Below are 16,109 nucleotides of genomic sequence, written 5' to 3'. Positions count from 1 at the left end.
TTTTTTTCTCCTCCACTTGATACATTTCGTCTTGAAAGCTGTATTTATCATTTTAAAAGGATCACCTGGGTCGACACGTGACGTTGTTTGACCCTTCCATAGTATGCCCTCGAATAAACATCACGGATCAGCTTCAAGTTGTCACTTGTCAGGTGAAAATGTCCAATAGATCCCGCTGAGCAGAGACATTTCAAGTGCTGTTTCCATCGAAGCCTGTTCAGTTCAGTGAGCCTCCAGGCACACAGAGCCCCTCGACTGTGTTGAGCATAGTTTTTTTAAGCTGCTCCTGGTGTAAAAGTTCAGACAGGCAGAAAACCTGCTTTAGGGAGAATACACTCATAAGGCTCCCTTTAAGAACTTACCTCATTCACTGCTTACTTGACCTTGCTCGTAGTGTGTGAGCAATGCATTACGAATGTGCAGATTTATTCACTCTCGCTAGCAATCTCCCACACAAGCAAATAACTACAAATCCCCGAATTTAACAGGGTTTAATGGAATTAGATTGTGTGAGAGCTAAAGATGTCATTACATGAAATGGTGTTGATTTTTCATGAAAGACGCTCATCTCAGAGGGTTACTTGTGCACATGTTTCGCACACATGAGTTTATTCCCAGAATTTAATAACATACCAGACACGTGTATATTCCATCTGAGTGTACCTTATTGAATACTCTGTACTGATACAAGCTCCTGTAACCCTCAATGTAGCCTACAGGGGCTGTTAACAGTGGTGTAGTCTAAAGTTACAAAAACAACACCCTCTGACATGTATGACTACACATACAGACTTTAATAATCTAGCATTTTTGCATCACCACTGGCTACTTAATCAATTCCCCCCCCCCCCATGTGACCCTGACTACTTCCCCTCTGTTGCACACAAAAACAGAAACAAGCACACACACACACACGCGTGTTTTGTCCTGGAGCCATTCGATGCATCTCATCAACTTCCCTTAGTGGCTTCTCCTTCAGGAGTTCATAAGAAGTCGAGATGTGTGCCTGTTTGTGGTCGGCTGACCTGAAGGGTTAATTTTGAAGGATTACAGAAGCAGTGTCATTAGTTCCAGCGATGTAAACACAAGGACATATCAGAGCCGGCCATTTGAATATAAAATAAGCGCAAGTATGCAACGGCACACTCCTGTATTAGCATCTGCTTGAGGGAAGAGCTCTGCAGGAAAACAGATGTGCACATGAAAAACATGATTGCATTAGTCTCTCATAATGTGCATTCTTGAGCCAACATTCTTTTATTGTTTCATTTATGTTGGATGTAGTCCTTCTCTTTCTTCCTTTCTTCCCTTGCACGTCTTTGCTGTTTCTTGTTGACCTGCGCCATTATGAGTCAGTCGACTTTTTCCTCTCTCTGTCACCGTCTTTCACTCTCTCAATCAGTCTTCCTCTGCGCGCAGTGAGTTCGGCAAATGCCCCTCTGACCTTTGCGTGTGGCAATGTGACACTGAAGATATAAAGGACAATGACTCATATATGCACACACATGCATGTAGTACAAATGCTGGCCATGGTTATGTATATTTACATGAACTTAAAGTTAATGAAAATATTTTTCAGCTTTCATCAGTGACCTAGTTTCTGAAATGTTTGATTTGCCAAGTTTTCTCTAACATATTTAGATCAAGGGAGAAACTATTTTATGGCCATGTATGCACCCACACAGACTTCTTAAGGGATTTGCTCGCTCGTGAAAGGAAAAAAATTAAAAACATACCAAGTAATTGAGAGGTTTACTTCTACAAAAGCTTGTATTATTTTAACCAGAAAGATATAATTGAGGAGAACTAAGTTTTATCTATTCTAGACCACCATAGAAACCTTGGGCAGCAACATGGCCGTCTTGCAGAGGTCTTAATCCCTTCATGGAAATATAATTCTTGCCAAAAGAACTTCCTTAATCTCTCATGCTGGTCAGAGGCAAGCTGATTCCTTGCACAAAATGTTAAGTTCAACAGTTTTTTTTCAGAGATATTCCACTTTTGTCATGCTAGCTGATGAGGTAAAGTGGGGGTTTGTTAAATAGAAGAAGAAGAAGAAGAAGATCATCTTTGAATGAAATAAAAGGGCAACAGAGAATAATACGGGGAGAGAGGGCAGAAGGGATCCAAAGTGATGCCATAGAAGGATCAAATGTGCTGGTTTAAAGTGGAAGGGTTAAAAAAGTCTTGCGCAATCAGGAAAGGGATGGGGTGCAGGAGGAGGGGGGTTGAGGGGGATCAGGAGCAACCAACCAGTGTGTGAAGGTTCAAGAGATCAATTATGGGAGAAAAAAAAAAAGCGGGCATGGAGCAACTGCAAAGCTCAGCTGCGGTTGTGCGAGCTTGCGGCTTAACTCATGTGACTCTTGGAGGTCACAGACAGGGTCCCTGCTTGGAGGTGAGATCCCTGGAGATAGGGGAAGGCCCTTTTTATTATTTTTATTTTATTTTTTTTTTTTTTTTTTGGGGGGGGGGGGTTGTTAGCTGCATCGACATGCTGAGTGCAATCTAGGGTGGATAAATGGAGCAGGTTTTTAGGGGCTTGGGGAGGAGGAGAAGGATAAAGAGTTTCCCAAGTGCAACAGTGAAAGGTAGTGGAGGTTAAGTATTGGGTGGGGAAAGGTCTGGGGAGTGAGCTGTACGCAGAAAGATATGGTAGAGATTTTTGAGGAAAATACCTCTGTCCTTTGGATGTAGCTGCTGCATAACAATGAGGGAGAGAGAATGGATCTCGTCCTGACGCGTTTGTTTTTATTTACTCTCCAATGCATCTCCCTTCTGTAGGTCTTGTGTGTGCTCAGGCATATTTTATGGAGCCTAAGTGTGCCTTTGCATATGTGGACCTGCATATGTGAGCATGTGCGAGTGCAGAAGCTGCTGGAGAAGAACAGGTTTAGGGCAACCCAGTCCAATCTCCCCCCACTGCGCTAGAGGCTTCAGCAAAGCTCCATGTGGGCCTTAACTGGACAGGTGTCGGCATACACTCAGCTATTCCTAAAGAGCGCAGATAGATCCGTAACAGCCATCCCACCATCTGCTGACCAGACTCAATACACCTCAATAATTCATTTCCTGATGGACAAAACAGGCTGTGGCTCAGTGTGCAGAAGGGAACACAGGATTGAAAAGTAAAGCAATGAAAGTAAAGAAGAGTAAAAGTAGATGGGAAGGAAGAAAACATTGTTTTAGTATGCATCCATGCATAATAAAAGCATTGGAACAATGGCGAGTTAAAAGGCAGAAAGACGGAGGGAGATGAAGAGAGAAAGGATGGAGGTGAACTCTGAACCTGCAGAGTTGAGCTGGAACGCATGGAACGGGGGGGAAATGACTGAGTCATACTCGCTGTGCTTCAGCAGCCACATGAGAAAAGTGTCTCCTTTACATGCACACGCAATGCACCTATATACATAAAACACTCATCCACAAACCCATTAAAAAGTGCACACATGTACAAGAATTTAGTTAAGCATGCATTTGCACATGCGATCCTTAACTTCTCATAAACTCTCCAGTAATGACTTTTTTCAATGTATGCGCTGATTCCTGCAAATACACAGATGGCTGACATTGTGATACCAGTGGGACCTGCTTCATTTTTGCCTCAGTGGTTAAAGAGTGGGATTTAGTTGTGTAGCCAGACAGTTGAATTTGCTCTGAGCTCAGACACGGACAAAAAAACGCAGCATGAAGAGCAGATTTGTAAAGAAATGAAATCACTTATTTCAGTGTGTGTGTGTGTGTGTGTGTGTGTGTGTGTGTGTGTGTGTGTGTGTGTGTGTGTGTGTGTGTGTGTGTGTGTTGTGTGTGTGTTTGCCTGTGTGCGGCATTGTGTTTCAGTCTTCATGTTCTCTAATGTTTGTTAGTGTGAAAGAACCACACCCATGTCATATTTCAGCTCTAAATAACATTTTAACAGTCCAAGTTAATGAACAGAATCAATACATGCAAAATCAGGCTGGTTTTGAAAGACTATTGCTACCTTGTATTATTCATCCTTGAAACAAAATAACATGCGGCTACCTCAATTATTGATTCCCTTCCTGTGGATCTCCCCCTTAACATTTTACATGTAAGAATTCTCTTGGATGTAATAAGAACTGGGGCGAAGAAGAGAAAGGAGAAATGAGCCTATCCATAATTTGGCAAACCTTTGGGAGAGTGTAAAGAAATGTATGAAAGCCGAGTGTGAATTATGTGTGTGGGAGTTATTGTGTGTCTAACCTACCACCTGCTATAGTACCTGCTATTTCAGCGGTCTTACAGAGCTGGTGGAAATAGCACTAAATCCTCCCCATTCTTCTCCTCTATCCTTTTCTACTCACTCTTTTGCTGTCTTTTCGACCCTAGTTTTTCTTTACTCTCCTCTCTTGGTCACAGACTCCCTTTTTGCTCCAATTTCACTTTTACTCCCCCAGCTTTTTTTTCTGCACACACTACATGTGAACAAACAGGGGCCCCTTTGCACCCACAAAGTTTTGAAACTTACCATTCTCCTAAACCCTGCTGACACACTCCTTGCGGTTTGCCGCTAAATGGCCCTTGTTATTTGCCAAAGGAGGCTTGCAGAATGACAGCTCGCAATTTTCACTTATTTGTTGCTCTCACTCCTCTTACCTCTCCATACGCTGAATTATTTAAGCTCTTATTCTTTACATTCTGCATGGTCTCTCTGTCGATTTCTCTCCTTTCCTTTCTCTGTTTCTTTCCTCTCGGATTGTGTTTTTTTTTTTTCTCCAAACAGACCTGCTGGTGCAACAAGGCACATCTCCAATATACACAGTGCTGGTGAATCATTTAGTCTTCCTCCTTATCTTCCTCCACAATAGATCCATGAGGTCACAAAGGCTGTCATATTTCAATAAACATACGGCTTAAGCCTTTCACCCAGGGTGACTTAAGGTAATGTTGTTACTGGAAACTGAGAGCCGTGCAGAGGCACTGTGAGTGCACAGTTTTTTATGAAGGTACCACCTGAGTGGGTGTTACCAGGTGCTTTAAGAGATAAAAGTCTAAAAGAAACAGTTCTTTGTTGCAACACAAATACATTAACATTTATTTATTTTAAGCCTTCTTGTTCAGTCCTTATATGGTAACTGTGTAAAGATTTGAATCATTAAATAAATATGTGACAGTAATTTTATCATATTCCAACAAATGGATTTATGTTATTTTATCAGTCAAAATTGATACGTTTTGAATTTTATTACGGCTGTAATTGAACAATGAAATGTTGACTCAGTTCGAAAAATATATTTAAAAGTATCAGGACTTTCATGTCAATACTCATTTTACCTTTAGTTGTTTTACAAGCCATGTCTTGAGTGTTTTGATATTTTTCAAACTTATCAAACAGACATCAGTACAGATATCTTTTTTTTTTCTTCAATTCTACTAAAATCATCAGCTGCCGTAATTTTCAATGATTTATTGCTTTCTTGTTTGCCACCTACGTCAAGCAACCTTGTTAAAGCTCCACCACCCACTAATCCCTTTGAATTATGTTTGTATTAATGATAAGAGTTTTTCTTCTGTAGAAAAAGAAGAAGCTAAATGGCCTGTAGTTAACACATTTCTTTCGTCTCGGGTGAAAAAAGAAAATTATTGTTGATTTGCAGCTTACTGTTTTCAGTGTAAACAGTAGAAGCTGTGTTTAGTAACTCCCACAATAACTTGGAGAGATATGTTTACCAGCAGATCAATGTATGAACATCTTAAGTTGAGGAGAGCAGCTGCGGCTTCAAGGTAAGTACAGTAGCAAGAAAATGCGGCCTTCGATAATGATATTACAAAAGTTGGATGCGAGGAGTGGAAAAGTGAGTCGCCTGTGTAGACTGTTCACTTGAATGGCACAGTGTGATTCCACATTACGTGCATCGCTTTTAGGATCGAAGGAATAAGCAATATCAAAGAGATTTGAGTGGTTATAATGAGACCAAATTGCAAGTGTAGTGTATAGTGCCAATACAGCAGCTTTTTACATGCAATGAAAGCATACACAGAATTGAAGAATATTTTGGGCTAAATCTGCTTTTGCTATTTTTGTTTTGTTTTGTATTGCTGATGTTTTGGGTTATTTTAGGAATTATATAGGATAAGCAGAAATAAGCCTTTCGCTCGTTTGGTCATTGATTGATGGTTTGACTTTTATTTTGTGAAATGGACCAGCGTAACCATGTTAAGTGGTGTTTTTTGTATCTGTAAGTGGAATATTCACACAAATTCTTTACTGTAATTGTTCCTTGGTATACATGATCAAAACACAACTTAAATTAATTAATTATATTTTTGCATGAAAGCCATCAGAACAGATAAAAAAAAAAAGTTCTGTGTGTTTTTTGGTCATACTCAGCAACTTGAACTTGCCTGCTCGCCTCACTTTCAGTAAAAGCATTGATCCGGGTCATGGGCGTGGTTAGAGAGCAGATTTTCAATAAGTCTCATTCTGATGCATGCAGACTTACAAACACAGTTCTCTTTTGGCTCTGTCAAACTGTGTGACTGTAATTATGTAGTGGCTGGGATCTGGCAGGGCTGGGAGTGTTTCAGACATCACCATTTCCTCCCCATCCATCACATCCAACCAGGCGGAACTAGGCCGCAGATGCCCCCGCAAAATAATAATTCCCATGCAACTGGTCCGACAGCATACCCTCATTCAATAACACAGCTGATCAGAAATGATAAAAGCAATCATGCCGCTGCATATTTTAAAAGCTACACTCCAGTGCTGTGTGTGTGCGTTTGTGTTGCGAGGTGGGAGATTCAGAAATTGTGAAAGTCTAAGAGGCGATGAGTGTGTGTCTAAAAAAGTAAATGCTGCTGTTATTGTTAAAGAAAACCAGCTGTTGCTGTAATGTATTTGCCATGTCCATTCTATTGACTTCAAGGAACAGACCCCAAAGGTTGAAATGCAAATGTTCTCATTAAGTCAGAGGGATTCGAGGCAGCCTCTGCAGAGAAAAAAAAAAGCTATCTGGCTTGTGATTACTGTCGGCAGTGAGCTTTGCAAAATGAGAGGAGCATCTTTCAGCAGGGGCGTTAAGAGTTCAATCCCTATCTCAGCTTTTCATGTCCAGGTATAATCCACTGTCCTTCTGAGACCTTGGCCTTTACGAATTTGTCGATGGGAATTTCACCTGTTTGCGCTTCCATTGCTTTTTTTATTCTATCTTCCCTTTCATGAAAAGGCCTTTAAATCCTGATTTATTCATATCTAATTTAAAAAAAAAAAAAAAAAAAAACATGGATTCTATGACAGTGTACTTTCCCTGCCTCAGAACAATGTTGTGTTGTCATGAATAACAAATAGGCTCATTATTAAAATGTCCATGCTTAGCCTGTAGTATGAATCTCCTTCTTGCATCCACCCACATGTTTTAGTCCCGCAATGATAAATGAACAGAAAACTCTTAGGCGCTCACTGACGTGCCGGCCAATCCTCTTGGGGTTGGAGCTATAAATAAACACAATCCCCAGAGGTCACAAGAGGCACTCAGATTGGGAGAATCATTTTTGCCTAGCTCCTACCTGTATGGCCCATTATTACTCATTTCTGACTGATTAAACCCCAGCTATTCAAGTTTTTTTGGGGGAAAATGTGTCTAGAGATGAAGAAAAAAAAAATATATATTCACAATAGTCTTTTTGGAAAACAGGCTCAAAAGCAAGAAAGCTGCACAAGACCAGTGCTCAGGTTAGCAATGGAATAATAGTGACAGGCTGTTTTGTGAGGAAAAGATGTCTAATGCCTTTGCACAGAATGTTAAGGAAAAGATTAGTGTGCTAATGGAGCTGAAATTCGCCGATCGGAAGTCCTCTCTGGACAAACCGCATTGAAGACAAAACTAAAGATTATCGTAGACAGAGGAACTGTTGGTATTGAAACTATTTTACCATAAACCAGACTGAGAATCCTTTGGGTAAGTCGTGAAAAAGCATAGTGTTCCTTTGGGAAAGTCAGAGTTTAATGCTTTGACTATAAGTAGCACACAAAGTTAGTATAGTGAAGTAGTCGATTATTGCAATTTTCTTTTTTGTCCTATTTTCTTGAGATAGAAATGTTAATTTCTAGATTGTTTGTACTATTGTTATATCAATAGCTTTTGATACTGTAGGCGGTATTCTTGCAGCATGTGTGTTGGAGCTGATGTCGTGTTCCCATCACGCCTGCTCTAAATGACCCATTAGTTCAGTCCATTTCTCCTGTTATTGTCCACAGGTGTTACATCCAGGATCTCATACTGTAGGTAACCCTATAATTAGGGCTCGACTTGTCCCCCACACGTGGCTGGAAGCTATCGTCCTCCAGAGCAACAGTGCGGCCATCTGAGCTGCTCTGTGTTATTTTAGCCTTTGAAGGTAATGGCAGGAGATCAATGTGATGAATGCCTTTTATGAGGGCATAGTATTGATGGCTTGATGGCGGTGAGCTGAGGCAGTGGGATGGGGAACATCAGCCTGAATATATTACTGCACCCCCCCTTTTCCTTGATTCCCCTCCACTCCTGTATATTTCTTTTATCCATCACTCTGTCTCTTTCTTGCTGCCCCCCGCCCCTCTTCTGCGGCTCAGCTAGCTGTGACTGGTCATTAACACAAACATTAAGCTCTGTGAATCCATAGCTCCTCCATCTCCTTGCTACCGGCTATAAAACAGAGCAGCCATAATGACACACACAATGGGCACACTTGACAATCAGGGGCAGAGAAAGAGTGTCTCCTGTATTAGTGGCAAAAGGAAAGCTATTACAGTGGAGCCAATGGGTGCATTCAGTTGGCATTAAAGATGAGTGTTGTGTAAAGAGGCTCCCAGTACTTGTCTGATGTATTATCAGTGACAAAGTGTATCATGTACAGTGAGATTGGTTAAACAGTTATCAGTGCAGATATGTGTGCATGAAAACTTATCGAAGGAGCTTACTTTATTGACGACTCTCAAAAGGCATGTATAGGTCATAGAGATGTTCACAGAGATATCCTTTTGGTCTGTTACAGATTCTGATGCCATGACTAAAACGTTATCCACTTTTGCCTAAAATGTAGGTGGTGGTGAGGCGAAAAATGGTAGTTAACAGATAAATTCCACAACACTATTGTAACTACTTCTTGTTAATATTCATCTGACAGTGACAACCAGCCACTTTGCTAGATAATGGTGTCATATTCATCAGTCTGAAAATTGTCACCAATCTACCACTAATGTTGTTGTTTTTTTTTTATCTCACTGATTTTTGTGGGATACTTATTATACCATTACTTCTATTTTATCTGAATGTTCTCCACATCAAGTGCTACTCCATTTTTGTTTTTCAATAGGACTTTAATGGAAATCGAATCATCTTCTATTATCTAAACTGATGGGTTATCTTCAACATGGAAACCATGTGGGGGGGGGGGGGGGGGGGGGGGGGGTGTGTTTGTAAGATGAGATACACTCAGGAACATAGATTTAATGATGCCTCAGGCTCCATCTTCACCTTGAGACAATATGAATGATATATGTCTGGAACATGCGACTATGTTTAGCTCCATAATGCATGGACTAAATATACACAGCACAGGACTAACAAGGTTTTTTTTTTCCACAAATCCTTCAGGAAGAAATGGATGCAAAGACCAGGGAATTCCATTATCAGCGATAGGTGACAGGTGATGGTGCCTTCTCTTTTCTCTTGCAAGGTCAAAGAGATGTCACAGGGAAGTGCAGGGCATAGATTTGATTTAAATTATGTAAAAAGGTCTGCAGAAGAAATAGAAATAAGCAATGGAGAGAGAGCATTGATGTGAATGTAAATGCATATGTGATTGGAGTGGATCGTGTCCTTGCCTCTTTACTGCACATGTCACAAGCAATTCAATGTTGTTAGAAAAGGCGCAAATGATAAAGACCCTAAAGTATGGATTTGGATGTTGATACTAAGAGTAAACAATTGTTTTGGACCTACAGAAACAGAAATGTGGCGTTTAGCCTCCAGCTCTTTGGCAGACAAGCAGCAGCCAGCAAATCAATATGTGGTTGGTAAAGCATCAAATTATAAACGGCACGTTCTCTGAGCATGCACACACCAACACACAGATATGAGCAGCAGATGAATGAAACTGCTGAAAAGATATGAGGAAATTGTTTAGCACTGTTTCTGCAAATGAGCTGATCCAACTTGTAATAGTTGTATTTGTCTCTGACACAATGGTTACACTGAGTATCTACAAAATAGGAAATTGTACTTAGTTATTATATGAACCAATGAATTCATGGACAGTTTTCAGACAGACATTATCTGAGATGCCTCGGGCCTCTCACTGGCGTGAAAGATGGTGGTCATTTGGCTAGACGAAGGGCAGTGAAGACCCCCTCCTAGACCGGAGCAGACGGGTGCAGAGGAGCCTAGGGCTCGCTGTATTAATGAGCAGGCAGTGCTGAAAGGGACAGGTTCCTGTAATGCTGATGAATGGTCATTACAGAGCAGAGACGAGAGAGGGAAGCAGACGGGGAAGAGAGAGGAGAGGAGATGAGAGGGGGGAGAAGAGTACAGCCGAGTGGGCTCACAGGGACTGCTGGTGAAAAAAAGAGTTTAATTTGCACCTCAGATTCCTGTAAACTCGTTTATCATGTCAGCAGTGTCACTGCTCTTCTTGCGTCTTCTCCCTCCTTTTTCGCCTTGCCCAAACCTGACCCAAAAAGGTTTTCTCTCCAGATTTGACTATGTAGTCCTTGCCCAAATAAGTTTTATCTCCATTTTTTTTTGGGGGGGGGGGATTAACTTTAAAAATCCCTCGCTCTTACAAAGTTATGTCAAAACATTTCTGAATCTTTTCCATTGTTTTCCGTTGTCTGTGCTGTGTGAGGAGCGCTGATGTCTTCCCCTCTCCATTAGGCCTGATTGAGCAGCCAGGGCTTTAAAGGTCAGAAGAAGGAGGAAGTACCAGGAGATATATGCACACAAGAAACATGAACTGACTGGAGGCCCACTCACTCCGCTGTAGACCTCATTAACTCCTCCTCGCCTACAGCGGTTTGGATCATTGGTGGTTGGGGGGCTTTGAGAAATAAATCAGAGCCAAGCTGTTGCTTTAAACTGGAGTAATAATTATGGTTTTATTACAGACAGAGGACGTTAACTAAAAGGGACAATTCAAAGAGAATTTCAGGACCAAAATAATGTTAATTTCAAGTTTTGTAAGGAATATTTAATAACTGTCACAATGTATAAGCCCGTATTATAAAGTTGTCTTTAACAAATTGAAAGTTGTTAAAGCATATTTCCAGACGAGCTCCTTTTAAATCAGTTATCTATTTTTCTGATTCTTAGTGATTTATTTCATGTTCATAGCACATTTTCCTTTTTTTTGTCACCATCAAGGGTTATCTGGTGCTCATACAGCATACTTTATAGGTCACACCTGCAGAAAATGGACTGCAGTGTAATTCCAGCTCAGTTTTCAACCATGCCTCTACATCAAAAAAGCTCTTGGCTGCCATGTAGCAGCCCGAGTCTCTCTAATTGTAATTCAATGGTGCATAATCTTGAATTTGTTACACACCATTTATAATGCGTCAACTTAGTGCACAGCCACGCTCGACATAGACTGCAAATAGCCGGGCATCCAAAGTAATTACTGGGTCTGTGCTTATAGGCGGGCAGTACACATATTACAGCTGTTGAGTGTTTTTGAGAACAAGATGGCAAGGTAGTATGATTTCTGTTGATGCACTTGAGGAATTGTTTATTATTCAGAAAATGAAGGAAATTTCTGTTTTCTCAGTAGACGAATAAGCCTTGGAGCTCGACGGATGGCTTTCCTTCTGTTAATCCAGGAAGAAGACTCAAATTTGGGGCCTTAGGGAGATTACTGATATGTGTACAAATTCTCGGTGGCTCAGCTAATATTAGCATTCTCTCCAGACAAAAAAATAAGGAAGCAGCACAGATTTATCACAGATGATTACTAATCAACCATGTGCACTCTTCTCTCTGTTTCTCTTTCTGTAGTGGGAGGAGGTGAGCGGCTATGATGAAAACCTCAACACCATTAGGACATACCAGGTGTGTAATGTCTTTGAGCCAAGTCAAAACAACTGGCTCCTCACCACCTTCATTGATCGGCGTGGGGCGCAGCGCATCTATGTGGAGATTCGATTCACCGTGCGCGACTGCAGCTCCATCCCCAATGTCCCCGGCTCCTGTAAGGAGACGTTCAACCTCTACTACTATGAAACTGATGCAGTCATTGCCACTAAGGGCACTGCCTTCTGGATGGAAGCCCCCTACCTCAAAGTGGACACCATTGCTGCAGATGAAAGCTTCTCACAGGTGGACTTTGGCGGGCGCCTGATGAAGGTCAACACAGAAGTGCGGAGTTTTGGTCCACTATCTAAAAATGGCTTCTACCTGGCCTTTCAGGACTATGGTGCTTGCATGTCTCTGCTGTCAGTCAGGGTCTTTTATAAGAAGTGCCCAAGTGTGGTGCAAAACTTTGCGATCTTTCCAGAGACCATGACGGGGGCTGAGAGCACCTCCCTGGTTATTGCTCGAGGAATCTGCATTCCCAACTCGGAGGAAGTAGATGTCCCTATAAAGCTGTACTGCAATGGTGATGGGGAGTGGATGGTTCCTATTGGAAGCTGCACATGCAAGGCTGGGTTTGAACCTGACAATGGAAACGTGTGTCGAGGTAAGTCAGTTCTTATAATCATCTAGTAGTTGCTACTTATGTGTGTTGCCTCTTTTATTTGCCAGAAACTGACATCCAACTTTTTCCCCTGATTTTTATTTTGCTCCCCTTTAAAACGACGAGTCATGATAGAAATAGATAACTGCAGTCAAGACAGTTGACATGGATATGTTCTACTTGAAAACCAGCACTATAACAAGTCGCCAGTCAGTCTTGGATCAAACATTTTCTGCATCATGGGAATGGCTGACTGATTGTGTTTCATGCTTTTTGCTGAGCGTGATGTACCGTTCTTCTTCCTTGATCACATCCACCTCCAGTGTACAAGAAAGGCACATTAGCATTGATTCTTAATCTGTAGCGAATGCCAGCCTTCTGTGCAGCCTACTTTACAGATGGCGAGAGGTTTGAGTCTGCCACAGTATGATGTGTGGAAGACTAAGTTCTAAGGAATAGATGATAACACGTACGTAAAGGCGAGGGTTTTAGTTCAAGCTGTCACTTTCTCTCTTTTTTCTGGCTGTCCTCTAATACACCTTTACGCTCTGCATGCTGCTATTCTCACTCAGTCACGCACATACATACAAAGAGAATGTTTGCAAGGTATCTGAAGATAATATGAGTGGCTCGGAGCTCTCAGTGTGGTGCAGTATTGGCTGGCCTGCCTCTGGAGGTGAGCTGGAGAGTGTGCGGAGCCCTGATAAGATTGATTGACGCACATCTGCTCTGATCAATAAACAGATATGAGATTGCCACATATCTACAAAGCACAGTATGGGACTGTGACTACTGTATATCCTTCTTGCATTGGTTTATGGACAACTCAAAATACACCCATACACTGACATACACAACCGAGGACGAGGACTTGAAATGAGAAAGACGAGGTTGGTTGAATTTACGCATTAATGGAAGTGCATTTATGAATTTCACCTCCTCCTGCCTAACAATGTCCACAGTTCATTTATTTTGAGTGTTTCCAATCTTGTTTCCATGGTTATTATATTCTGTTTCATTGCGAGGTCCACTTTAATTTGCATATTTTAAAACAAACGTTCTTGTCTTACCAGACAGTAATAAAATACCTTTGATGACTTTACTTTCCGAGCTGTGAATCTTCGTTTGAACTCATGACATTTAAAACAGTAACTTAAGTAAACAAAACAAAATGTTAGATAGACAGAAATACACTATTTTTTAATACCTTACTCAAATGATGTTATGTTATTCTATATACTATATAACTGCAACTGACAGAGCTGAGCACAGTTTTCTCCATTTAAAAAAAAAAAAAAAAAAAAACTTCTTCTGGCTCCTTTATAAATATATTTAAATTGTGTTGTGTCATGTACGGTGCAGATTAATTTTTTTATATGAACAGAACAAAAACAGCCTTTTTTATTTGAAGATACTTAATAAAAAAACCTTTGTGAGATGAGTGCCGTCACAAATGGTTATTGTATGTCAAATGTGTTATTGCATATCATGATACCGTATGGGTAAAGTCAAGTAAAGTTCACTACAGGGATTTTACAACAAAATGTAGCTAAATAATGGTCCTATCTTCTGACAAACCTTTTTCCTCTTTTATTTACCTTTACCTTAGGCACTATTAAAAAAAAAGGTAATTGGAGCCAGGTATCCCCAAGTGTTAGTTGGAGGCTTAGTGGGGGATGTTGGTACTTCTGTAAACAGCACAAACACAACACACACACACACACACACACACACACACACACACACAAATACAGCAACATGCACATACACAGTCCCCCAGTAGACACTACAAAGCCCCTTTGAACAGAGGGGGAGACGTATATTTCCACTAATTCCCACAATCCCGCCTGCTTCCTTCTTTAAGTACCCATAGCAAGTGGACTTCCTGCTGGGTTAAGTCTGAAGTCTCTCTCTCTCGGATGGTAATATATTATTATGTGCGGTATGTAAAAAGGCTGATGGAGGGAAGTAATTGTTGGTCTGTGGCTTTAGAAAGAAGAATAAACCTGTTAAACATTGCGTAGGTTGAACTCAAGTCTAAGGACGACCCATACAATGGTTTGCAAAAGCATGCATGCCGCAATTTATGTACCTCATATCAAGCTTACTCTCCTGAGACTCATCTAGAGTCTGTTCCCCTCTCATCTCCACTATAGGGCCCCTCCAATAAGAGCAATCTCAACCTTTTATTTTCCCACGCAGTCCTTTTTATTTCAAAGGCTTGCAATCCATTATTTAAACAAGGAAATCTAACCTTAAAGAGCTTGAGGAAGCGGCGTACTACGGGCAACCAATCAATTGAGGGTTGCTGCAATAACATGGCCTCAGCATTGGGTTCTGAAGTAATTGCCCATTAGAGACGAAGTAACAGGAACAAAGACAGAAAAAGAAGACATTAGAAGTAGTCAAATAGTTGCTATTGTTGAGTGAAACATGAAAAGGGAAGGTACTGTTTTAAGAAGGGGAGGCATTGTGATGCATGGAAGTGGGAAATCAAGAAAATACAGGGAAAGTCAAATCTTTAAAAAAAAAAAGCTTGACAGATGTGATATTGTGAGGATTTAATCAGTCTCACTTGATATCCAACTTTGTAGGGACCATTTTGTCCTGCAAAGAACATTATCAACCCGGCTTTAGTCAACCATGCATTACTTTAAAAGATGAAAAGAAGAATTTAATTTAATTTTATCAAATGGTATTAAAAGATAGTAGTAAGTGACAAATAATGTAAATTGTGTTCATAATTCCTTTTAATTCATAGAATATAACATTATTATGTTGTGTGTGTGTGTGTGTGTGTGAATGCTTGAACTTTTTTTGTGTGTCTTGTGTCAGCGTGTGAGAGCCTCCCTGTTCCTCATTGCACTTTCTCTAATTTATATATTTTAATTGGTGACAGGTAGTGTGTTCGTGTTGAGAGTGTGTATGTGTGTCAGGCCTGCTGTCAGTTGGGCACAGAGACCATGTAGAGTTGTTGTGCTCTGTAACGATGATACCAGCATGCCATCCTCATTACCAGCTCCCCAGCTCCCACACGAGCCATTTGGGTATCCTCCCCTATTCCTCTCTCTCTCTCTCTCTCTCTCTCTCTCTCTCTCTCTCTTTCAATTTTCCTCTTTCCCCCTCTCTCTCCCCCTTGGCTATGTAAGCAATCTGCTAAATATTTTATCCCCTCTCTGGTAAATCGAGCGGAGACTCTCCAAATAGCACCCCACTACCTCCACCGAGGCAAAGCTTGCCTTGCATATGTTCGTGTGTGTTTTGTGTGTCCTGCTGAGCTCAAGTGTCTCAGAAAGACTGATTCGATGGTTTAAGTGAATCCTCTCATGGTCGATGTTGTGGTCTCCGTGCTGCATGATTGATAGAATCACCTTGATTAGCTTTCCTTCACATCCATCTTTGTGTTTTCTTTTAATAATCCAGGGTAATCATTGTTC

The 16,109-nt window shown here is 41.0% G+C and overlaps 1 protein-coding gene across 2 annotated transcripts in view; it reads left to right on the top strand.

Moving 5' to 3' along the window:
- Positions 1-16,109, top strand: part of ephb1 (EPH receptor B1) — a 147,531-nt gene that overhangs the window by 50,000 nt on the left and 81,422 nt on the right. For both annotated transcript variants that reach the window (XM_079349214.1, XM_079349213.1), the window contains exon 3: positions 11,994-12,675. In XM_079349214.1, coding sequence (XP_079205340.1) covers positions 11,994-12,675 — 682 coding nt within the window. The remainder of the gene's footprint in view (positions 1-11,993; positions 12,676-16,109) is intronic.

The sequence above is a fragment of the Symphodus melops genome (assembly GCF_947650265.1).
Source record: "Symphodus melops genome assembly, chromosome: 7".
In the NCBI taxonomy this organism is placed as follows: Eukaryota; Metazoa; Chordata; class Actinopteri; order Labriformes; family Labridae; genus Symphodus; species Symphodus melops.
The sequence above is the reverse complement of the archived record's forward strand: the minus strand, read 5'-3'. Positions and strand labels throughout refer to the sequence as shown.